Source organism: Prinia subflava, chromosome Z (assembly GCF_021018805.1).
Source record: "Prinia subflava isolate CZ2003 ecotype Zambia chromosome Z, Cam_Psub_1.2, whole genome shotgun sequence".
Taxonomy (NCBI): domain Eukaryota; kingdom Metazoa; phylum Chordata; class Aves; order Passeriformes; family Cisticolidae; genus Prinia; species Prinia subflava.
In genome coordinates, this window is record NC_086283.1 from 60,310,123 (window position 1) to 60,335,640 (window position 25,518).

At 41.2% G+C, this 25,518-nt stretch overlaps 1 protein-coding gene across 6 annotated transcripts in view; it reads left to right on the forward strand.

Moving 5' to 3' along the window:
* TDRD7 (tudor domain containing 7) overlaps positions 1-25,518 on the forward strand; it is a 46,377-nt gene that overhangs the window by 13,484 nt on the left and 7,375 nt on the right. For all 6 annotated transcript variants that reach the window (XM_063422123.1, XM_063422121.1, XM_063422122.1 and 3 more), the window contains 7 exons: positions 3,946-4,031; positions 5,194-5,411; positions 19,164-19,744; positions 21,956-22,142; positions 23,669-23,780; positions 24,937-25,139; positions 25,282-25,416. In XM_063422123.1, coding sequence (XP_063278193.1) covers positions 3,946-4,031; positions 5,194-5,411; positions 19,164-19,744; positions 21,956-22,142; positions 23,669-23,780; positions 24,937-25,139; positions 25,282-25,416 — 1,522 coding nt within the window. The remainder of the gene's footprint in view (positions 1-3,945; positions 4,032-5,193; positions 5,412-19,163; positions 19,745-21,955; positions 22,143-23,668; positions 23,781-24,936; positions 25,140-25,281; positions 25,417-25,518) is intronic.

The window sequence follows — 25,518 nt, forward strand, 5'->3', positions numbered from 1 at the left end:
ACTCAGAAATCTAGGAGCAACTGTGCTTGGGCCTTCCCTTTTCTGTGTGTGCAGATGAGTTGCATTTATTTAAGTGGTACTAAAAGGCAGAGGCACTTTGCCTCAGGCAAAGCAAAAAGAGCACTTAGCGTTTTCTCCAAGTTAGTTAGTATAAGGAAAATACAGGAAGTATTTTATAACTTTCAAAGATCTGTAATGCGTAAAATAAAATTAGGTAGTTGCCACTCCTCTTCTCGCTATTCCTAATGTAGTCTGCCATATCTTGTGTTATCTTTGTTCATCTCTGGCAGTCTCTTCTGAGCTCCTTTTTGGTAAGTGTTCTGCTGTTCTTTCTGCTGTCTGTCTCTGCCCTGTAGGAGAAGCTACACGCAAGGTCTGCTTTGGCCCATGTATTTTTAGAGGAGGAGACATCTTGTGCTTTTGCAAAGAGACCAAATGCTATCCTGTTAGCTTGGGTACACAGTGAAGGGAGAGTTCGGGGAGGTGAGATGCATACTCTGTTTGAATGCAGGGTTGTATAGCGGCCATGTGACTGGATTCCTTTGTTTCAACTTGGCCAGTTTGAGGCAGGACTGGCAAGATCCAAGTGTTCTTGCTGCTGGGGACATTTTGTATCCCCTGAACTGTTGTAGTTGCTTGTACTTTGGGAATTGCAGGAGGGAAAGCTTCTTGGAGGCAGGAGGTCCTGACTTGAAAAAACAGTGTGCGAATGAGTGGAGTTATGAACAGCATCCCCAAAAATCCTGGGCTGACAGCAGCCTCATAATTATATAGCACAGACTTGAGGGCACTGTTCCAGCAGGGGTGTCAGCACTTGCCTGTGCAAGTGGCTCTAAGCCTTCACAGCACAGGTTGATTTGAGACAAGTCCTGAAGATGACAGACTGTCTCTGCCCCACTTCCTAGTTTTCCTAGTTCCTGTTATCTGTGTGCAGTGTTTTATTTTCTGTTACCCACCCTGCCACTCCATGTACAGGAAAGGACGTCCATGCTCTTGTGGCTGCACATAGAGATCTCTGTTTTTTCCTTTTCTGTTGAACATCTGTCCAGCAATGGCAGATGTGTGTTCCTTGCCTTGACTCAATGTCCTACCAGTGGCAGATTTCATTTGGATGCTGATGGATATTGGTGCTCCACGCAGTATCATGTAATGAAGCTCCTCAGTGAGGCTGCAAATGGTGGTTTTCTTGTGACTGCCAAAGTCTATTCCCACATCTGCAGCACTCTGTGATATTTCTTTCAGATACTTACGATCACAGCCTCAGGGGCTTGACCCTATGTAGCATTAGGCAGAAGGGGAACAGGTTGTTTGTTTCCTCGGTTCTCTCACGCATGACAACAGAGGCATGCTGAAGGTAGTTGTCTGAGGCTTTCTTGCAGATGCTGTTGCAGAGTCTGAGGCTTGTCTTTATAGCAGCAATCTCCCAGGTTATCTTGACTATGTTGCTGTGGACATTCAGAGGCAGGGAGAGACCTTGCTGGTGAGGCTAACTGCAGAGATCCTCAAAGCTGGAAGGCAGCAGTTTGGATGAGGACAGGTTAAGGTGCTTGGTGACCCTTTTGCTTGGAGCAGCAGGAGCCATTCGCTGCTGGCCAACACCTGGCCTTGCTGCTTAGATAGCACTGTCCAAGGTGCAAAGAGCAGATGGGGGTGGCATGGGCCTTACCAAGGTAAGGAAACTGGCAGGGAAGGGCACTGCTCCCCTTCATTGTGAGGCAGTGATGTGTGGCAGTGGGACGTGACTAGCTGCTCAGCTGGAGCTACGCATGGGGACTTGGCAGGGCTGCATGGCTGGTCAGGCCTTTGTGAAGGGCCAGGCTGCTGGTGTGGCTAGGAGGCCTCTTGCTGGGAGCAGGCTTCTAGCAGCTGAGGAACATGAGGCCTTCCAAGCACCTGAATTATCCATACCTGCAAACTGAAGGGAAGCATGTTGGCCCTGGCACAGATATTCCATCTCATTGCTGGAGATGTATGCCCATCATGATCTGTGTGAGCAAGCAGCACATCACACGATAATTGTCTGATTCAGGGCTCAAAATTGGTGGTGACTTGGCTTAAAGCCAATGTCAGCACCACGTTGTGGGAAACTGTTGAACTGCAGCAGAAAGCACAGGAGGACCCTACATGAAGTCTGCTAATACTGAGAGGATCCCAAATCCAATTAGCTTTTACATTCAGCAGAAGGAAACCATCAGTCCTCTGTTCCAGGTTCCTTTCCACGGTATTCATGGCTTAAGCATGTCTTCCTCACTGAAACTTTCCTGCAATTCTGGCTGGCCTACCCTGCAGTCACATCATTTTTGTCACCTGATGTTGGGCTTAAGGTGATACAAGTGTATATGGCATGGAGGACTAGAACACAGCTATGGATTCCTATTGGCAGGCAGGGGTAGCAGGACAGTCTCCATTAACCATGAGGCTATTTCACAGGATTGTTTTGCTCTCTGGCTAGCAAAGGTGGTGGACTCTTTTGAATCTGCTTCGAATAAGAGGACTTTTTTAGCTTGAGTATCTGTTCAGCTTAGAGTTGTCCATACTGGTAGATACACATACAAAGAAGTGGGATCCTAGATTTCTCATAGCATCTGAATGGGCAGCCACAGCCACCTTTTAAGAAGAGATTGCTGCTGCTTTGTGTGGGCATCTGAGCTGTGCTCAGAGAGTAGAGGGTTTTTGTGTAACGCAGATGAAGTGTTGTGAATGGCTTTTCAGACAGCCAGCAAGTGCCAGGTGGAAGTATAAGTTTTGATTTTGTGTGGGTGGCTTTGCTTTTGTACTTTCTAAGTTTCATAAATGTGCTTGTAGTTGATCTGCTGCCTAGCACTTCTGGGCATGACTCCTGTTTTTTAAGTTGTCAAGCTGGGCAGTGCCTGTCCTCACAGCTCTTGTTGTGCGACATGACTCAGAACAGAAGTATGGTCTTCGGTACAAGCGATAGCTGATGGAGGAGCAATGGTTTCATCCAACAGGGACAGCATAGAAGCAGGGGAGATAAATTAATGTTAAATCTTTGAAGATGTTCCTTAGAAGAGGTGTGAATGTAGGAAGTCTCTTTCTGATTCATGGATATGCTCTGATTAAAAGTCAATATGATGACACATAGGGCTACTTGGTCTTGACTTCCTGTTGCAACTAGCTTTAGTATCATACTTGAACTGCTGTCCTAGCTTCTCAGAATCCAGGTGAGGCTGTGAAAATCACCCTTGGTGTTTTTGCAGCTGGTGAAGTTTATGGCTTGCTCCACTGTTATCCCTGAATTCCTGAACTGGCCCCTAGATAGAGATCTTCTGCAAAGCCTGCCCAGTGTAGGATCTGCTCTGGTCAGGAGATGCCTGGTTCAGAGCAACCTGCTGTGCTATGGTGGAGATGTTGCCTAGTCTTTGAATTCCCTTCTCCAACTCTTGTTCCCTTTTGCTTGCAGTATATGCAATTACTCCACAGCTGATTTTTTTCTAGGTCTTTGTGTGCTACACAGTGCTGTGCCCTCTTCAGTGTCAGGAGCTCATTTTGGTGTCTGTATTCCCGAGTAAAAGCTGCTGCTTTCTGGAGGACCCCAAAAGAACACCTGCAAGCATGACATTTGTGTGCTTTCAGTGGGAGAGATCTTCAGAGAAGAATCTGTTCAATGGTGTAACCAACAGCATGCACAAAAAGACCCTGCATGCCTGTGTGTTCCTAGATGCTTCCTCTTTGCTAATGTCTTTTTACTGTGTTTTGTTTCTCACAATAATGAGAAAAATAAGTAAAGACTAGAAACCACCTGCTGATCTGTTCTGTTACTGCTGATCAGGTTTTCTTCCTGACAAGGACATTGTGACTACTCATCTTGTGCAGGAGGCCTTGTAGGAGTGTGTGGAATGCATTTTATGGTAAAGCCTTAGAAGCAAATGCAATGTTATTTAGAGACAGAAGAGTGATTCTACGCAGTTTTCTTTCTAATTTTAGGTCTGAAAAGAGACTGACTGTCCCACCACGATTTCAGAAGGAGTTGCAAGTTCACCTGTCCAGAAGCTCTTCCACAGAGTCAAGCGGTATGACCGCTAAGAAATTATTTGTTGACTACTCAGAGTGGGTGTCATCTTGAAAAAATCCATCTTGGTAGTTGTTTTGAATGAACATGGGTTTGGATAAGGAATCAAATTCTGTTGGTTAACCTTTTCACTCTTACTTCATTGTGCTGAGGAAATGTGTGTTTGCTTGTCTCCCTCTCAGTCTTATAGGAAAAACATTGGGCAGTATCAAAGCCAATCACAAAGCGAGTATGAGGAGTTTGGAAACAGGAGGAGTAAGCTTAACTTCACTGGTGGGGTAGGAATCTGGTAGAAGGATGAAATCCTGGCTTTCAGGAGTAAGCAGCTAAATACTAATTAATTAAACAGTCATTACTAATGTATCTGTCCAGCAAATACTCTTCTGCCTGCATGGCTCAACAGTTGTGCAGCTGATGGGCTTGCAAAATTATGATTGCTTTCTTTGAGACTTGTCAGCCTGATTTGTGAAGCTTCAGGTCTGGTGGCAAATACACCCCTCCAAAGGGAGGTGTAGAGATGAGGCAGCAGGTAAGCTAGTAATGTGAACCTCCCCCTGGAATAATGACTTCCTAGTTCCTAAACACAATGGAAACTGCCCAGAGCAGCTGAACAGTTGTCACTTTCCTTGCTCCACTGAAGGACTTCCTTGGATGCAGTAGCACAGAAAAGCTGCCTGCTGGGTGGAGACTTTTTCCTCATTCATATCTTGGAATGAAAGGCAAATCATTGGTCTGATTTGTACGCCAGTCTAAATACAGAACATTCTTGGTTGTCATGCAACATCTTTGGTGTGTTTATACTCATGAAGAAACCATCTTGACCCCTTCTTGGGATACTGCCTTAGTGCAGTGTCTGAGCTTTGGTGGGGCTGAGGGTTCAGTATCCTCTCCCAGAATCCCTTCAGAAGTAATGTGTAGCAGCATCTTATGAAAATAACTACAGTGATTGAAAACTCATTTTTAGGTAGTTACTAATGTCTGAGATTTCCGTAGTTCTTTGCCATAGGAATTGACTGAACCAGCCCTGCTGGGCAGGCGAGCCACGTTTTAGAGTTGGTGCTATGCTGGCAGCTCCCATGTGTAGTTTTTAAGTACAGAGGTAATCATCTTTCTTTCTGTATGTAGGGCTGTGTTTACTTCAAGGCTGTATTTTTTTTTAACAGATGGCTTGAATACATCCACTCCAGAGACACATACTGTTGCCCCTGGCTCTTCTGCTACCAATGTCCATGAAGTTCAAAGTCGTATTAAGGAGCTTCTGAGCAAGTACAGCAATGGTGTCAGGCTGTCAAAGATGCCTCATATCTATCGAGAAATGTACTGGGAAGACCTTAGCACAGAAGTGCTCTATCAGCTTGAGAACTGGCCTCATGTGTGCACAGTAAGTATTGTGCCATTTTTATGGAAGATGCCTGTACCCTGTAGATTTGTGAGTGTTCATTTGCCAAATGTTATTTTATGTGTACCTGCATTTCCCTTTGTGCTCTGTAGCAGTGACAAAAAACCCCCACACCACCCCACCACACTCCCAAATTGTAACGATCCTTTTTGAAATCCCAGAAAATCACTGTTGACTGGACTAGTGTTCTGAAGAAGGAAGGTCAGCCTCTTTGGTGTTTTGGAGCAAGTGCTTGAGGTTGACTTGCCACCTTTAACTGACTGCATTTCTGACAACTCAAATAGCTGATGACACGGGATCTCCATGCCATGTTCATTGTTCTTGGTTTGAGTTTTTTCCCCAATTGCTTTTTGTGCTTTTCCTTGTTGGTGGCTTTACCTCCTTTTAAAGCTACAAGCTATCCTTTTTGAGCGGTCTGAAGTCTAACTGTATTTATCTTTCTGTAGTCTTTTCCAGAAGTCTTTCTCACATGTTAAGCCAAGGAATTTTGCTGTGTAAGTTAGGTTTATGATACAATAAGAGATGAAATTGAAGAGTGGTAATGCCAGGGGGGAGAGATTACAGCTAAGCCCCTTTCTGCCCTCCTTCTGATGCCTGTTACCCCTTGATTACCAAGGGTGTCCTTGCTTCTCTTATTAGGAACAGATATCTGGCTGAGTGTCCACTTAGAGGTCTGACACGAGTTGCCATGACCACTGGGTGGAGAGTCTTCAACTGCTGTGCTTCTGTCTCTTTTGCATTCACGAGTCATCTGTGGTGTGATGCAACTGCACATCAAAGCTTTGTTTAGCTTTACTTTAACAGGCCAGTGATATCAATGAAGACTTTCAACTTCTTTGGTATCTGTCAAACTGTGGCACAGAAGAGTACTGAAGTAATAAGAATATTTGTCTTCTTGAAGTGCATTTTTTGTATGTCCCAGTAAGTCTTTTCTCATGTAAAAAAAAAAGCCAAAAAATTAACTTACTTGAATAAATGCTCTTCAGGAATAACATCATTTGCATGCATTTATGGTATTCTCACACATATATAAAATGTGTTTGTAACACTTGTAACACCTTACTACAGACACTAGACACAGTGTATGCAGTCAGCAGTAATTTGTTTTGAGGGCTGATGATTAGTCCTGTGTTAATCTATAGAGCAAGCTGTTATGTCTTGAATTGCTTGATTCATGCAGCAAATTTTAGTCTTTTTTGTAGCTAATGTTCCAGTCAGTCCTGTTCATCCAAGTTCTTTGTTCTGTATTCATTATCCATTTGCTTGTTATCTGTTGGGTCTCTCTCTTTTCTTTCTAGCATGCAAATAAAGTCATTTAAGCATAAATAAGCACTGATTAAATCCATGGAAACATTGTAATACAATGGGCACAGTACAACAGCAGTCAGAACTATCAAGTTATCTTGGCACAATCAGTCTTATTGAAGACAACTGTTAACGAGCCTCTAAAGCCCTTCTCAGTTTACTGACTTACAAAACTGTAATTGTGGCTCAGGCATGGAGAAGTTTGAACTGGAACTTCTTATATGAAAGCTACTATATATCTCTTGAATATAATCAGTTCCTGGTTCAAACATATTGTCTGCAGGTGTACAGCTCTGTCGAACCTTGGAAATGCAGAAGACAGACTGTACTCTCCAGTGAAAGTAAAGATAGCTGAATTATTTCTGTCTTACTGGTTTCTTACACTGGGAGTATCTGCCAGGCTCAGAAACATGCCTGGTGTTTCTTTTATTGTCTTCTTAAAGAAGAACACATTCATTTTGTACTCATTCTGATCAGTGTAGCATAGTTACAAACCTAATACAGTTTCAGTGTCTCCAAGCTTTTGATTTGACTACTGTGCCTTGGAGAGTATCACTTCTGAATAACTTTGCATCTCTAAAACTTCTGTTGAAAAGAAGGAATTTTATTTAGCAAATCGTAATTTCTGTGTTTTTACAACCACGGGTAAGTGGACATTTTTCCTGTTTAGCAAACAGAAAGTGTTCCGAGTGTCACTGTAAGTTGCAGGTTGATGATCTTGTTTTCAGTTTTCACTTTCAGGCAGGAGGTATTGAGGCTGATTTTATCACCATTTGTCTGGTATCTCCCTTCTTCAGGTCAGCTTGCTTGGGCATCTTTCTTGTAGCAACATATTTTGCACAGCTAAATGCACAAGTACAGTTACCAAGTAGTGGCTAGCAGACACAGATTGTCACCTAGCCTTCATGAGCAATGGGGCTCACAAGAAATATGCTTACAAGTCTTTGTTGTCTAGACAGATCTCAGCCAGGAGAAGAATCTGCTTTAACAGCTCTGGGCAGATCCATAATGTTGCTGAATTGTTTGCCTTTACTTCCAGCACTAGTGCTTTGAAAATTGGGATGACTGGCAGTGACCCTCCCACCTTCACCTTTTTTAATGAGAATTTTTTACCTGTCTATTTGACTAATTACTTTATCATGTGTCTTTGAGCAGCTAGTGATCCCTGGTTTAGACTTTCAACTCCTGTCTCATTTTTTATCTTTGTACATATTTTTGTCACAAGTCTTTCTCAGAACCTATCCGTTTTCTTAGAATTGATTCAAAGTGACATAATTTTACTGTGTTTGGGCTCAGCTGTGAATCCTTGAGTTGCAGGCAGCTGAACCCCTGAGGGAGCGAGAACATTGCAGCAGAGGAGTGAGAGGCATGTAAATTAAAAAGTTTTTTGGGGTTTTTTTGTAAGTCACAACCCAAAAAGTAATAATAAATTTATATTTAATATTGGCAACATGAGAAAATGGTTCCCTTTTCAGTCTAAATATAAACCTCCTTACTGAGTTGTATGTATGTTTAAGAGATCTTTTCGTCGTACATGCTCAGCTCTCCTCAGTTACTTGAACTCTGTGAGTGATTCCGGCATGATGTGGTGGTGATTAAGATAAGGCAGGGCAAGAGAAGTCTAAACTCTCAGAACTTTTGCTTGAAATTCCGTGGTTCATTTCCAAAAGCTTTTAGAGAACTAGACAGTCCTAGGACATTAGGGAACATCCTTGCATGGATGTTCTCTTGGTTTAAAGACTGGAAATGGAACAAGCCTGGAATGATTTACATTCAGACAGGCAGGAAGTTATGGTGGGATTCCTCAGGGGTAACATGGACACATGCTGGTCAGAACTGTAGCTAGTGAGTTGGTAAGGGATGCAAATACAAGTTCAACTTGCTAATAATAAAGGGTTGTTCAGAGTTATAAAGACTAGGGCTCTCTGAAGAGATATGTAACCTCCTCAGACCATGTTTCTGGCCCATGAAATTTCATTGTAATCTTAATTACAGCCATGGACAGAAAACACTCTCACTACATTAAAAAAAAGTGGGTTTTTTTCTGTGTGGACTTTCAAGCTTAGGGGAGAGGGATCTTGGCATTACAATAGCTTCATGCAAATGTTGACTTGGTATGGAAAAATGCAAGTGATAAGTATTCTCAAAATAAATAGGAAAGGAGTATTTCAGTTGGAATGAATCTATCAGTGATCATCTAGTCCAATTGCCTGACCACTTCAGGAATGATCAAAAGTTAAAACATGTTTAAGGGCATTATCCAAATATCTTTCGAACACTGTCAGGCTTGGGGCATCAACCAAGAAGTCTGTTGCAGTGTTTGACCACCCTGTGGGTAAAGAAATGCTTCCTAATATCAAGTCTGAACCTCCCCTGACACAGTCCTCTGCATAGAAGGCCATGTCTCGTAGTTGACGCACTGAGGACTTGTGACCAGAAGCTGTTTCCTCAAACTTCATACATTTCCCAGTTTTGCTTGTCACAGCAGTACAGTGTTGGCAGTAGATGTCTAGGAAGTTGCAGTCTCCAGTAAGAAGCCCACAGATTTCTCCTGAGTGCCTGTTGGTAGCAGATACTACAACACTCCTTTGAAACCAGGGTCTCTCACTCGCCTCATCACTAACAGTAAGGGCTGTGCAGTCAAACCTCTGCTTTTCATAGAGTGCAACTCCTCCACATTGCCTGCCCTGCCTATCCCTCCTGAAGAATCTGCAGCCCTCCATCCCAGCACGCCAGATGTGGCACTTGTTCCACCAAGTCTTGCTGACACCAAAGAAATCATATCTGGGAACTAGCCAGTGCTTGATGTTCATCCTGTGTGTGTTGGTGTACAGCAAGTATTTCACATACGCTGCAAGACCAAGTCCAGCCTTCAACCAAACACCACATTGTCAGCCATGGCACTGGTTGTCAGTCCAGTCATTTATTGAATACCTCCAGGGATGGTGACTTGATGGTGACCTCCTTTGGCAGTCTCTGAAATGCCTGACCCCCTTTTCAGTGAAGAAATTCTTCTCCTTCAACCTGAACCCCCTCTGGTGCAGCTTGAGTCTGTGTCCTCTTGTCCTGTCACTGGTTGCCTGGGAGAAGAGATGGACTCGCATGTGGCTACAACCTACTCAGAGGGAGTTGCAGAGAGTGATTAAGTCACCCCTGAGCCTCCTTTTCCTCAGGCTAAACAACCCCAGATCTTTCAGCCACTCCTCATGGGAATTACCCTCTCCAGCTCCAACCTTTCACAAGCTTCTTTGCCCTTCTCTGGGCTTGCTTCAGCACCTAAATGTTTCATGTCATGAGGGGCCCAGACCTGGAATACACAACACCTTGTGGCCTCACCAGTGTTGAATATAGAAGGACAATCATTGCCCTGGTCCTGCTGGCCACACTATTACTGATACAGAGCAGGATGCCATTGGCCTTGTTAGCTACCTGGGCACAGTCCAGGAACATGTACAGGTGCTGTTGACCAACATCCCCCTTTTCTGGGGGGATGGGCAGCTTTCCAGGTGCTTTGCTCTAGCCTATAGGTATTGCACAGGGTTGTTGTGACGCAAGGGTAGGATCTGACACTTGGCCTTTTTGAACCTCACACCTTTGGCCTTGGCCCATTGATCCGGCCTGTCCAGAGCCCTGTGCAGAGCTTCCTGCCCTCCAGCAGGTCAACACTCCCACACAGCTTGCTGTCACCAGGGAATTTACTGAGAGTACAGTCAATACAGATCATCAGTAAAGATTTTAAACAGGATTGGGCCAAACGGTAACTCTTGAGCAACAGCACAAGTGACCAGCCCCCATCTGCATGCAGCACCATTCACCTGCACTCTGGGCCTGGCTGTGCAGCCAGTTTCTAACCCAGCAAAGAGTGCTCCTGTCCAAGCCGTGGGCTGCCAGCTTTTCCAGGAAAATGCTGTGGGAGATGGTGTCCAAGGCCTTGCTCAAGTCTAGGTAGACAACATCCACAGCCTTTCTGTCATCCTCTGGGGAGGTCGCCTGGTCATAAAAGGAGATCAGGTTGGTCAGGCAAGACCTGCCTTTCCCCAAACCCATGCTACCTGGGCCTGATCCCTTGGTTGTCTGGCATATGCTCTGTGATCACATTCAAGATAATCTGTTCCATAGCCTTTGCCAGCACCAAGGTCAGGCTGATAGGCCTGTAGTTCTCCAGATCTTCCTTCTAACTCTTCTTGTGAGGGGGCATCATATTAGCCAACCTCCAGTCATCAGACCTCCTTGGTTATCCAGGACTGATGATAAATGACAGAGAGCAGCTTGGCAAGTCCTTCTTCAGGTATCTTGGTACTCTCAGGTGAATCCCATCCTGTTCCATAGACTTGTGAGTGTCTGAGTGGCACAGTGGGTCACTTACAGCCAAAAATGCATTTCATCCATCAGGACAGATGTCCTGATGTCAGACTGTATCATACCTTGTGCCTCAGAAGTTCTTCCATGTTTATAAAACTCAATGTTTTGGTGGAAACACCAATCCTAGAGCTGGTTTTTTTTGTAGAATGAATAACAAGCAGACACCTTTTAATTGCCAGAATGAAGGGATGTATGCATGTTGAATTAATTCTGGTTATCTTGTGGTAGTCACTGCTTTAGTCTTTCTGTCTGTTTTCTGAAGGAGCTGGTAGAAAAATAACACTACCATTCTGAATTTTGAAATTCCACTTGTGCTGGAAGAGATGCATTTCCTTTTCAGCAGTTTTAGAACAAAGATGTTCCTTTCCATAAAATACTCTACTGGCTCTGGCTACATACCAGATTAACTATTAATCTATTGTTGTCAGAGGACAGTTTTATATCTGTAATCTATCATTCCTCGGTCTTACTGCTTTTAATAATAAACATGGAGCTAAACAATATGTAACACGTAAGCATATTCTTTAGTGACCTTAAACACTGTATTGCCTGATGCTGTGTGAAAAGGCTCCTCAGACTGGAGAACATTTGCCTAGCTGCTTATTATGAGGAGGAGGCTTTACAGGGTAAAGGAAAGCTTAGTTTTCTTCTTAGTTTTCTTAACTTCCCTTCTTTCTTTCTTAACTTTCTTTCTTCTTCTTAGTTTTCTTAGTCTCTTGGATGTCTGGTAAGGTGTTGGACAGGTCCTGCAGTCTGTCAGTCTTGAAAATACATAACTGGGGAAAAAATACGGAGAAATTAAGGGAGAAATTAAGGGAGAAATTAGCATTTTTTGTTCACTGGTTTGGGAATGTTCGATTGGTCTGTTGTTTGGCTTTTGGTTTGGTCTTTTTTTTTTGGTAGTAGTCACTACAAGTTTAAGTTTATCCCTAGAGAAAGGTAGAGGACTTTTTAGATAAGGACAAGACCTGCATAAAACAACAAGATGTTGCCTAATTGATTGGTAGGATATTTTGTTTATTTTATCTTTGTTTAGCTGTATTTAGTTCCCAGATTATTATTCATATTTTACATTTATACGTGTTGTGACTTTTTGCAGAAAGTGAAACTAAAGGCTTGGGAGGACAGGATTAGATGGTAAACAAATTGACAGAAAGAGGACTGAGACTGTTGTTTTCTGAATCTGGTCCTGGGCAGTACACCATATCTTAACAAAATAGGTACTACATACTAATGCTTAGTTTTTTCTGCAACATTCAGAAGAAATGAAACAGGTATGCTCAACCTGTTCAACAGATCAGGGAAGAGAAGGATTCAAATAGAAAAGGATTGCCACAGTAGAGAGTTGTATTCCTTGAAAAATTTTGTTATTGTCAGCTCTTTGCTCTCAGAGAAGGAATTTCTATATTACAGTTAAGCTGTGTGAAGCAAAAGTCATCCTTCTAAACAGAGAAACAGACTTGAAAGAAAAAATCCAACTGTAAAGTACTTTGCACACAAGGAGGAGACAACGGAGCAGGCTGTCACATCTGGTAGTATGTGTGAATGAAAGCTCACAGTTTTACACAAACCCTAAAAGCTGTTTCCAGTAGATGATCTCTTGAATTATGATGTCTTCCTTTTGCCATGGTCACTGAAGAAATCGGTGCTTAGACACAGAGCCACTAGGCATTTAGAACAGAGTTCAGAGAAGACGTGTTCTATCTAAAATGTAATTATATGTGCTGTATATACTTCAGCACAGAGCAGACTACAGTTGGTACCACCTCACTGAGGTGTTGTAGCACGTGTGGAAATGAGCCAGTTGAGCACAGAAGGTCCAGAATAACTTTGCTGTCCAAACATAGTGTTAGAACAGGCAATACACCTGAAATTCAGTCCTGGTGATGAGTGGTTAGACAACATGGTAAGCCACCAAATGAAGTCAGACTCTGTATGACAGCATCTTCCCTTATTCCTGCAACCCATGTATCTCCTGTGTGTTATATCTTGTACTTTTTTGACCTTTTTGGAGAACTTCAATGCACTGTGAGGTAAAGGTTGTTACAACCAAAAAGAACTGCTGACAAAGTTGTCTGGTTATCTCAGTGCTGGCATAAAGATGTGAGGAATAGGGTTAACCCTCAATAGTATGGAGTTGTTAGATTGACTCAGCTGTCTTAACTGCATCACAGTTTCCTTTGTAGTTGTGCATTTTCAGAAGCCAGAGTCTTGTAAGCACAAGAAGCTGGAGAACAAGTATCTTCACTGTGATGTGCAGTGTAACAAAGTGGGAGGGCAAAGAGGACAGGCAGAAGGGGGCAATCTAAAGACACTCCTGAACTTTATAGAGCTTACTGTCCCAGCCCTGAGCATGAGCTGAACCTGAACAGAGGATATCCTGACAGTAGGGATTCTTTAGTTTAACAGCAAAAGAAAATACAAAAATATACCCGGTATGACTTGTATTCTAACATTTCAGTTAAGTACAGAAGAAGTGACTACTAGAGACAGAATCACTGAGATTAGAAGGGACCTCTTTTGATTACCTGATGCAAGCCCCATGCTCATGCAGTCTGTCCAGGTCTGTATCCAGTCATTTTTTTAACAATCGACATGCTGCAGCTTTTCTGACCAACACATTCCCCTTGACATGAGGCTTGCCTAAAATAAATGTTTCGATGTGATCTTTTGTTGTTTAGGGTAAGAAGATAGGTATCATAACTTCCCATGCAAAATAATTAAATGCATATCAGACTAGAAGCTGGAATGGATTCCAAGGATTAGCTGTAACTGGATGATATAAGAAGCTTCACATCCTTGTAAGGAAAAGCTCCTTATTGAGTGATGCCACCATGTGCAGTGGGGATCTTCAGCCTTTCAAGAATACTGGCCAAGTCTGTTCTTTTCCCCAGGTTTGGTTGCTCTGGACACATACTCAGCAGTTTGGTAGCTTAAACTCTACTGCTTTCAGAAGCAGCTACTTGGAAGAACAGGGAGGAGCTGAGTGTTAATGTTGAAGCAGCATCTCACCATTGCCTGGGGAGACCTGTACTATAGAGGGATGGGCAAAACCAATGGGACCTGAAGTTGTGGTGGCTGTCAGTGACAGAGAAGAGATGGTGTCAGCCAGTGTGTGGATACAAGGTAGTGCTGATCAAGACCAGAAATACCTTCCACACTGCTTTGAGCTCCAGCTTGCTGGGAGTTGAAAATCATGTACATTTGAGGAAAGTCAGGTACATGAGAGTTGCCTTCACACTGTTTGTCGAAGTTGCCTATCACTAAAATGTTTCTGTGTAACATCTGTGGTATGTATGCCATGGCAGTTGGCTTCCTTGTTGCATATTTAAATCAAATCTGAAAGAACTCCTGCACCGTACTTCTGACAAATTCTTCTCATCGAATCAGAGTGATAGTTCTGATTTGTATTTTAGAGCCATGTTTGAGAACCTGTTGGATACCAAGAACTGTGGAGCCAGACTTCTTGTTTGCCACATAAGATGAGACTCTGTCACTGACATTAAATGCTAACTTCCTTTGCAGGTTTTCTTTTCCTACCTTGCAGAAGAATGGCAGGAAATAACACCATATGCTAGTTTGAATGTAAGCTTTACTCTAATTAGAAACTCTCATTTCAAGGATGTGTTTTTTTCCAGTTCCTTCTTGGAAACTGTTGATGCTACAGGAGGTTACCAGTATATTACCACTGTACACACAATTAAGCAAGGCTGGCATTGGAAAGTGGATACTTTCTCTAATTTATGTATGTTAGTGCGGTGGTTTTTTTGAATGTTGTCAAGCATGTATGTACAAAGCTTTTGTCCTACCAACACATACAGGAGCATGTCTGCCTTTGTCCTCGCTATATGTGTATAAAAACAAGGGGACTTGCTCTTCTGCATTCCACTCAGTTGCAGTGTCAGTATTTATTTTGGGAGTATTTTTTTTATTTGAAGTTTTATTATTTAAGTCTCCAGATTTCAGTTTTTAAGAGCTGCCTCTGTTATTCAAGCCCAGGACAAAAATCCTATTCTACTGTGTAGAGCAGCTTCACTCTCTGTTGCCCTGCTGTTCATTCTGCCAGCTGTTGCCTCTGCTTTGTGCTCTGTAATAACGGAGAGGTGACAAGAGGCATGGAGAGGTGACAGAATCACTGAATATTCTGAATAATAAGGGACCCACAACAGTTGTTGAATACAAATCTTAGCCCCGCAAGCGACATCCCCAAGAATCATACCACGTGCCTAAGAGCGTTGTCCAAGTGCTTTTTTAACTCTGTCAGGGTTGGTGCTGTGAGCACTTCCCTGGGGAGCCTGTTCCAGTGCTCAAACCACCCTCTGTGTGAAAGACTTTTCCTGCTATCCAACCTAAACCTTGCGAGACACAACGTCATGCCATTCCTTCTGCCCCTGTAATTGGTCACCAGAGAGAAGAAATCAATGCCTGCCACATCTCTTCCCCTCACAAAGAAGTTGTAGACTGCAACTCAGTCTCCTCCAGGCTGAACAGACCAAATGACCTCAGCCACTCCTCATACACCCTTCACCTACAGCCCCTTTCTACCTTCATTGGCCTCCTATGGATGCTCTCTAACAGCTCAATGTCTTTTTTCCATTGTGTCACCCAGAACTGCCCCCAGCACTGGAGGTGAGGCCGCCCCAGTGCAGAGCAGAGCGGGACCATCCCCTCCCTTGCCTGGCTGTATCCCAGGACATGGGTGGCCCTCCTGGCTTACAGGGCACTGCTGACTCATGCTCAGCTTGCCATTGACCAGGACCCCCAGGTCCCATTCCATGGAGCTGCTCTCCAGTCTCTTGTTCCCCAGTCTATACACACATCCCATCCCAGGTGCAGAATCCAGCACTTCCCTTGTTAAACATCGTACTATTGGTGGTTGCCCAGTCCTCTAATTGATGAAGGTCAGTCTGCAAGGCCTCCCTGCTTTTGAGGGAGTCAGCAGCTTCTTCCAGTTGTTTATCTTCTGTGAACTTGCTTAGTACTCCTTCCAAGGGTTACTAAGCATCCAGTTCATTTAAGAAGATGTTGAAGAGCACAGGGCTGAAGATGGAGCCCTGTGGAACCCCACCAGTGACAGGTCTCCAGTCTGATGTCACCCATTCACTATTTCAGTCCTAACACATCACCTTTGCACCAGACCTGTGAGCTGTTTGCTCACCCACCCCATGATGTGCTTATCCAGGTGCGTGCTGGATGTTTTGTCCAGAAGGACATTGTGAGAGCCGGGAAAGCTTTACTGAAAACCAAAAGGATTATATCCACTGGATCAGCTATGTGGGTTGTCTTGTCATAAAATGAAATCAAGTTTGACAAGCAGGACTTCACCCTCAGGAAACCTGTGCTGGCTGTGATGTATGACTGTGTTGTCTCTCAGGTGTTTTTCAGTACTTCCCAGAATAATAATGTACTTGCAGAGCTGGTCAACCATACTAATGGGAAGTACCTTGAAGGCAGAGCTATAAGCTCAAAATCTGGTTGAGACATTTGTGCTTAAGAAAGAAGTGGCTATTTTGACATACTGCTCAAAAGTGAAGCCATTTGCTTGTTATTAAAAGTTTCTGTGGCCTTGAAGGTCACATGATTCCTGGAGATCATCTGTGTAGGGCCAGGATTTGGACTCATTGATTCTTGTGGGTTGCTTCTAACTCAGGATATCCTATGATTCTGTGATTCTAGTGATGTCAACCTGTGCTTCCTTATACTGAAGTAATCTGGAACAATTTATTGAAATGGCATTTTGCTGTCTCTAAATGATTTGCGCAGTCAGCATATACAGTCTCTTCAAAACTGAACTTCAGTGCCTAGAAAACCTCAGGGCTATTATTGGAGGTAAGAGGCTTAGAGATCTCTGAGGATCTTCTCTCCTCTGTCTGCTGGTGGTTTTTAGTGTATAAGGGTTTATAGTCCTGTCAGCAAAAATTTATTCAGCTCTGTTGCAGGTCTATTTAAAAAGCACTAACCAAGAAAAGGGATACATAAAGGTAGACCTCTGCATCCAGCTTCTTCCAGGATGAACTGCCATACATTCCAACACACCCTTCTGAAACAAATTGTTGTCTTGATAACGTTAAGTATTTTCTAGAGCTAGAAGTTTCCTTGGCTGGTCACGTAAATAAATTCCTCAGTCTTGTGCATGGACACATGGGACTTCCTTATGACATCCTCTCTATCTAGGATGTCATTATTTGCCAAGATGGCATGCTCTGATTTTTTTGTCTGTGTGATTTGATATTCTTTGGTCTCCTGACCATGTATCAAAGCCTTTGAAAGACTTTGGTAAGTTTTATGTTTCGTCCTGTTTCTAACTGAACTCCTTTCTTCTCCTATGGTACAAATAGCACAGTAAAATTCTTCATATCAGAGGGTACAAATACAGGTGTTCTCTGTCAGGAATCAGTGAAGGCATCTTTGGTCCTTCTAGATTTCATTGCCAGACATATTTATTGTCTCTTGTATCAAGCTGATTAGCAGAGGTGCCCAAGAACTTTGCTTTCTTATGTCTTATTCTTGCAGAAGGTATTTCTATTTTGGTTTTTAGCTTATGGAGCATAATTTAGGCATGCTACCAGGAATATGTGAGGGTTCTCTAACATAGTTAACATTTTGTTATATCTGTGAAAACTATTTCCTTTGTGTCATGCTAGTGTTCATGGAAGCTGACCAAGACCTATTCCAAGAACCTCTTCACAGATTTTTTTGGCACCAGCCTAGACAATGCAATGCAGAGCAAGTGTATGGAAATGCACTTACATAGTTAATTTCCTGACTCTTAACTCAGATCATCATGTGGCAATTTTGTTTATGTGTGATGAGGTATATACATAGGATCAAGTACATGGTTCTAGACACAGCAAATGCCATTTTATTTTTTTTCAATGTATTGTAACTCAGTATTTGTTTCTTGCTAATGTTCTCTTGATAATGAGTGAGATGTGTTACTGTTTTTCTGTAAGATAATACTTGAAGTCTTGTTCATTATGCTTTGATTGTATCTTGCTAGGGCAGATGTGCAACAAATTACTTGGGCAAGGTTTGTAAAGTTCTGATGGATATTGACAATAGGGTGGAGGTGAATGCTGAGTAGTAGCAAGTAATTCAGTTTCTATATGTTTTTTCATTGATCTGCTCTTGAAAGTGACTTTGATTAGAGTTGCTTCCTCTGAGGAAGGAACTTCAAAGTGGAGCTACATAAACCTTAGTAAATTTCTTTATTTTTCTTGCTTTCGGACCAATGTGAAAACACTAAGACCTTTTGTTATCTCAATTTTACATAGATTCCTGCTAAGCTATGATTAGATCAATCTAGGTTGAAACTGCAAAGCTTTAGGAAGCAGAATTTTATTGTGAGTTTGTGGCTACAGTTCTCAAACAGTACTTTCAACGTTGTGACTTCAGACTATTTGGTAAGCATAATCTTGACTTTAGTAAAGGGTGGATATGTAGGGACTGGCAAAATACCTGGCTCTGAAGGAAGCTGGGGTCATGATTTTAAAGGGTCTAATCAATTCTATTAGTAAATTTATTACAAACCAGAAATTTCTTCCTTAATTTTAGAACTTTGTAAAGAAAAACAATTCCCTAACCTTGACAGCAGATAGATAGCCTGCCTGACAGCACTGCCTGGCAAGTGTCCTCTTGTTTCTGAAGTATAGAATCAAATCTCCTTTCCCTCAGTAAACTGAGAGAAACTTTGGTTTATGATCTGCTTGCCTGTGGGGAAGATAGGGGAGGTTAATGTGAAAAAGGTGTAAATTTATGAAAAGTGTCACCATCCTCTGGTCCTCCTGGGAGGAAAGAAGGCTGTACTTCTTTGTCAACACATCCAAGTTGTATTGCACAGGTTAGATATTTGCTTATTACTGATGCACTCATATGTATTTAGAACCCTTCATAACAGAGGAGAAGCATTACATGAAATGCTAACCTGTAGTAACTGCCTCAAGCTTAGCTCCCTGTGGATGTTCTCTTCAAAATCTGTATAAAATGCATGTTATAAAAGCATAATTGGCAAAATTATTTCGTGTTAGAGATGCAACTGATTATTGACTCTCTTTTTTGTTTTCATAGGTGGAAAAAACACACCGAGGTGATCCAATGGATGGACTTATTTATCCTGCTAAGAAAATACCACCAGTAGCAAAAAGTGATACTGAGCAAGAAAAGGCATCTCAGAATGTTACTTCATCAAAAGCAGACCCTTTGTTAAAACCAAATATGGTGACCACACCTGCATCACTCAGTAGCGACTTCAAGGCAAAAGTTGTTAGCATCTTGCTGAAGTATTCCAATGGTCTTTGGGCTCATGCACTTCCCAAAGTGTACCAAGATGCTTACCAAGTAAAATTTCCAGAAGACATTCTAAATAATCTAGAGTTGCTGTCAGATGTATGTACTGTGGATTACGTATCCGAAGTCCCCAGGAGGGCAATCCTTTATGCTAAACCCCAAAGATGCATTGATGAAAATCTGAATGTCACTGAGAAAGTCAAGAGGCATGATGGTGTTAAGGCCACAGCTGAACAGCACTATGAAGAATCCAAGGACCAGTATCTAGAAAACATAACTGTTCCTTCTCTAGTCATTCCATCAGAAGGATCTGTGTCCATCATGGTGTTGGAATTGAAAAACACTAATGAGGTCCTAATTAGGCAAGTTTGTATTTTGGAACCTACCTTTTTTGCTTTACTTATAAATCCACATGTTAATACTGTGTGGGTCTGCCAGAAACAAATAGATGAACAGGACGTTTCAGGACTTCATTATTTATTTATTTTGCTAATGAAAATTAGGAATCCTTTTGTTTGTGTGTTTAAATAGAAATTTTCTGAAACTTTTTCTGTCCCGAAACAACCACTTATATTGTTAGTTTAGCTTGTCTGAGAATTAAGGCAGATTTGACTAGCCATTGGAAGACTTTATAAAATAATCCCACTGCAACACAAAATAATATTCAGATACGATTATTGTGCTTATTAAAATACTTTTTACTTTTATAACTTACACTAACTAGGCATGACTTGAGTGCACTCAGATGCTACTTATGGAAAGATGAACTTCAATCCACCAAAAAACTACTAGTGTGTCTTGATTTGGTTCCTAATCAGCCTAGTCTAAGGGGACAGTGTAAGATATGGATTGTTATATTACTTCTAGCCTGCTATGCATGTGTGATTCAACTCTACAAAATTTTCCAGTACACTTCTAGTTCTGGCATCATTTATAACTTATTGTTGTGTAACAACAATTATGTTGAGTAACAGTTCATATCTTTCAAGTCTGTTATTTTAAGGATGTTTCCACTAAGTATTTGGGATGAATGCTTTGAGTACCATGGCTTAAAAAACCATATGACACTGTTGAGCTAAGGGTGATTATGTAAAAATTTCTCTAGAAAGCAGCAGTTCCCAAATTTTGAACCATGCTATTTAGACAGTACTGAAGTTTCTCAGTTTGTCAACTCTTTGTAGGTGCATGATGATAATTAGTGGTTTCTTGATCCTAGTTACAAAAATTACTGCTCAGGGTTATCCATGTACTTCATGGCCAAGGTCATTTATCCTGATATGATGAAACTAGCCCTGAAGGGATTAGAGTTCTTGGCCAGCTCAAGAAAATGTTCATGGAGACATATAGGGAGGAAACAATGCATGGGTTCTTCTTTTCTTACATGTCTTAACCAATCTCTTTCTGCTGACCTACACAAGAACTGTGTAGCAGGTGTTGGTTTTGTTGATTTTTGCACCAATAAAATCAAGATTCCTATTTCAATCTCAGGGATGGAGCAGTATCTCTTTACTTTCTTGGTATGTGGCTATGTTTTTTGTCTGAAACCTTTCACCTGCAGTACAAATGAAGGCAAAGCTGCAAGGTGCTGGTTTTGGTGCTGTTTCTGTTTTGAAACATGGATCAATTCTCAAAGAATTCTAATGTAGTCAGAAAAAAGGTGAGGTGATAGAAACACTCCTAGATATTTGCTAGACACAACAGAGTGTTTGAAGGCAGAGATACACTAGGTACTGCAGTTGAATTCTCACAAGAAATAATGAATAAAATAGTGAGTGAGGCAGGAAATCCTGAAATATTCTTCTGCTTTCTGTTAACTCCAACTGTCTATTAGGTATGTTCAAGAAACCTTTAAGTAACACATATGTGATGGTCACCCCACTTTACCTCCATTACATTACGAAGTAGATGAATGCTTGCACAGAAACAAAAAGGTTATTTATAGGAAAATCACAGTTCCCTGTAATATGGTCAGATTTAACATAATCTTTATAACAGAGTTATATTACAATATTTGCACTATCTCTAGGTATATAATCTAAACTATGTGGTAGAATTGAGTAGTATCATGCTGAAACAGTAGCTAATAAACAAATTTGTGGGTAAGTTTTCCTTTTCTCTGCTCTAATCTAACTTGTTTCTGAAGTATTCAGAACTTCCCATTTGAATTTTCCAGAAAGTTTATATACTTGATTTAACAAGACCTGTGTAACACAAACTGCATTAATATGAACCATTAGGTCAGCAACCAAATAGTAAGATAAATCTGGAGTATGAGAGTTGGTTAGAGTTAGAGAGTTGTTAAACCAAACAGCACTTGGTTTAACAGCTAATTTTTAAAGATACTTTAGATGCTTTGGGTTGGAGCAACCTTAGTGAAAACCAGATTAAAATGGTGTTCGTTATGCACAGAGTAACTTTTTTTCTCTAAAAAGAGAAGAGTTTGGGCACAAATGTCTTAGAAAATGTATATCATATGTATGCATGTAAATGTTTTTATGTTTTTATTCAGCTTTTTGAAGTTGCATCCCAACTCTTGTGGTTTTTTGTTTGTTTGTTTTTGTAAAATATTGTAGGTATGTGGGCAAAGATTATTCTTGTGCCCAGGAACAAATGGAAGATGAAATGAAAGCATACTACTGTCAGAACAGTACAGTGTCACCAGCTCAGTCTCTGAATGTTGGGCAACTTGTTGCAGTACATGCTGAAGAAGATGCCTGGTTACGTGCACAGATAATTTCTCTAGAAGACAACAGAGTAAAGGCAAGCAATTACCTCTTCTGGGACTTGGAGAAAGAATTGAGACAAGCTTGTTTTTTTAGATACACAGTCAATTCTTAAATATGCTGCACTGGTATTCTTTCTTTTCTTGCCCTGAACTGCTTCTGTTTTCAGGTATATGAGAAACTTGGACCTTGTAGAAGTTATGTGATTGACAAAATTAAATGGTCTTTCAGATTTTTCTCCATAAATAGTTTGAATTTGGGAGTTATGGTTTTGGTTTTAAAAGGAGCTGGACCCTATAGTACTTACGTACTGAAAATACACCTTTGATAGGAGGAATGGTTTGAGGGAGCACAGGAAGAGAAAGGAAAGGACAGACATTCATTTGCTAGATCTTGTCTGAAGTCTTGTACTGAAGTGTCTCTCACATCCACTAAATAGCAAAAAAAAAAAAAAGAGTATACTTTCCCCTTCCAGGCAGATCTAGTATTTTGGGAGTTATGTCATGTGCATTTTAGCTAAATCCCATTGACATTATTTAACTCCTCTGTTAAACTTTTCCTCTGCCAAACAGACTCTTCTTGCCATCTGCAATGAAATTAGAATGTATATTAGAAGTATAAAAAAAGCTTAAAACTTCTCAGTTATTTCTTGTCTAGTCAGTATTAATGATACCGCCTTAACATTTGTGTTTCGTTCACCAGTTAGGCCACCCAGCCCTCCTTAACGTCCTTTTAAAGTTGAACCATTTTATAAATACTGAAATATCACATGTTTTTGTTGTGTTTTTTTAAAAGTTAGTATGGTACCCTTCAGCTATAAGTTGGAGTGGGATGTCAGAACTTGATTTTGTGAAAGACTGTTGTATTTAGAGAAGTGGCAAGAAAATTAGTGGTATGCTTGCCTCTAATTTCTCCCTAGTCAGAGCTATCAGCCAAAAGGAGGCTGCTGCTTTATTGCAGCTTTTGCTGAACATTCTGGCATAGTGTTCAGACCTCCTTTTAATATTTGCTATGCAGATGTTTTGCATGATAGAGTACAGAAAAAAAAGTTGCAGGAAGTCCCATCAAAGCCTTCTTTCTCTAACTTTAGCTCCAGTTATTTGCTGCCAGTAGCAGCTTCCACACTAGTTTGCTACATTGACTGTAGTATTTATATCAAACTTAAATCAAAAATATTCTCTTAGTGCTGTAAAAACAATAGGTAAAACTTATAATGGCACCTAAGCGGCATTTGACTTTTCAACACTTTCAAAACTTGGTAAATAAAAATTGTGACTTTATTACCTTTTTTCATGTAATTTGAGATAATAAATGCTGAATGCTTCTAGCAGTGTACCTGTTTAAAGTTTAGATTCTGTAAAACAGTTGAAGGGGATGGTTTTATAAAGATCTTGAGAAGGAGGCTTTCTGTGAGAACATTAATGGTACTGAACTGGCAAAAAGTAATCTGTCTGTGGCTGTATATAGAATGTGATAACAGAATACATTCTTCCTAGACTCAATTAAACAAACTTAAAATTATATTCATGACATTGTGCTTTTAATTCCCTTTTCCATTGTCAGGTATACTATGTTGATCATGGCTTCACTGACTTTGTTGAAAGCAACAGTGTGTGCAGACTACAGAAACAGTTCCGATCGCTTCCCTTTCAAGCTGCAAAATGTAAACTGGCAGGTAAGAGAAAGCCAGTGCTGACTGCACACGTGCTTACTGCTGTGCTTACTGGTGGCATTATGGATTGAAGCCTCTGTGAGTCTGGGAGTTCTGATCCTTTTTTGTAACAGTTCTGTATGTGTTTGATAGATTTTGTTCGGCTCAGCTAGTCTAAGCAGACACGGGTATGCATGCAAACAAGGAAAAGGAAGAAAGAAAAGATGTGAAGAAGAGTTTTACAGAGAATCCTAGATACTAAGAAGGCAATTTTATTCTGTACCTCTGTAATGAAGCTTAATTGTTTCTGCACTTACATGGATGTCTTTGTCCCTTTAATATACATGAACTTAAAGAAATAAAAGGAAATGTTTGAAGTGAAGGAAACATTGTGTGAAGCAATGTACACTAGCAAAACATATTTATCCATAAATGAAGTACATCTGTTGTGGCTAGATTAGGCAGTATTTCTAAATATAGTCCATTTAATTATTTTGAAGTGGTCCTTTCCCTTTCAGTACTTGCATACTTGCAGACTTCCTATACTCTGCTGGAATTTATTCACCTTTCTAAAAGTAGTAGGCCTCTTTTACTTCTTAAAAATATTAAATTTTAAGTATGTGAAATTGCTGTGAATGAGCTTGGCCTTTTTTTGGTTGGTTGGTAGCTTAATACTGGGATGCATTCCGTTTTTCTTTACACGTTTGCCTCAACTCTTTCTGAAGAGGGTCTTTTCTATTTCTGCCCTGCCTCCAAAGATGTTTCTTTAATAAAATGGTAGAAATTAAGTGGATTGATGTCGCTGTTTGCCACACTGAAATGACCACACGGACTTGAGAGAAAGACAAAGCAAGGGCCGAAAAGCCCTGGTTTGTTTATTTCATCCTATTATATACTTTTAGAAAGGTGACCATGGATTGGAGGGTGGAATTCCCACCCTTCAACCACATTGGTCAAAAGGACCGTCATTCAACACCCTCCTCTCATAGAGAAGAATGCAAAAAGAATGACAGTGTTTACAAAAACAATCTCTTCTTTACATGAGCAGAGCGTGAGCAAGTGAGAACTTCTACTTCAATATGAATGCTCAGAAAACTAAAAAATCTCATGGTGATAGGCTGTAAGTAGTAGGGGTGCAGTTCAACTTCTGTAACACAAAATGGTACGGTGTGTCTTACAGGACTGGAAGCCTTCTGTGATGATCCTGTCCTGGTAAAGGCTGTGGAATCACAGACATGCTTCAAGATGTTTGCTGTGGAAATACTGGAAAAGAGTGATACTCCTCTTCTTGTTCTCTATGACACTTCTGGAGAAGATGATATCAACATCAATGCTACTTGTCTGAAGGCATTGTATGACAAGTCTCTTGAACTGCACCTACAGGTACCATTGTCCTGTTTCCTCCTTAATCATGAAAAATCATCAACTGTTGAGGTCTGAGATAGACAAAAAACAGTACTCGGAAATTTGCTAAATTTTGTGTGGATTTTTTTTTCCCTTTCTTGTCAAACTCTTACTGTTGCAGGTAGATGCACTATATACCAATGTCAGAGTAACCAGTGTTTCCTCTGATGGGAGTCTGTATTGTCAAGTGCCATCCAAAGGCTTGTCTAGACTTTCTGAAATATTGCAGAAACTAGAAGACTACTTTCTTTACAAGGTAAGTTCTGTGGTGAGGGAAGTGGTAAAGTTGTGCAGCATTTCTCCAGAGAGTACTAATAATTTTCCTCGCACATACAAGTTTCTGTGGTAGCCATAGACT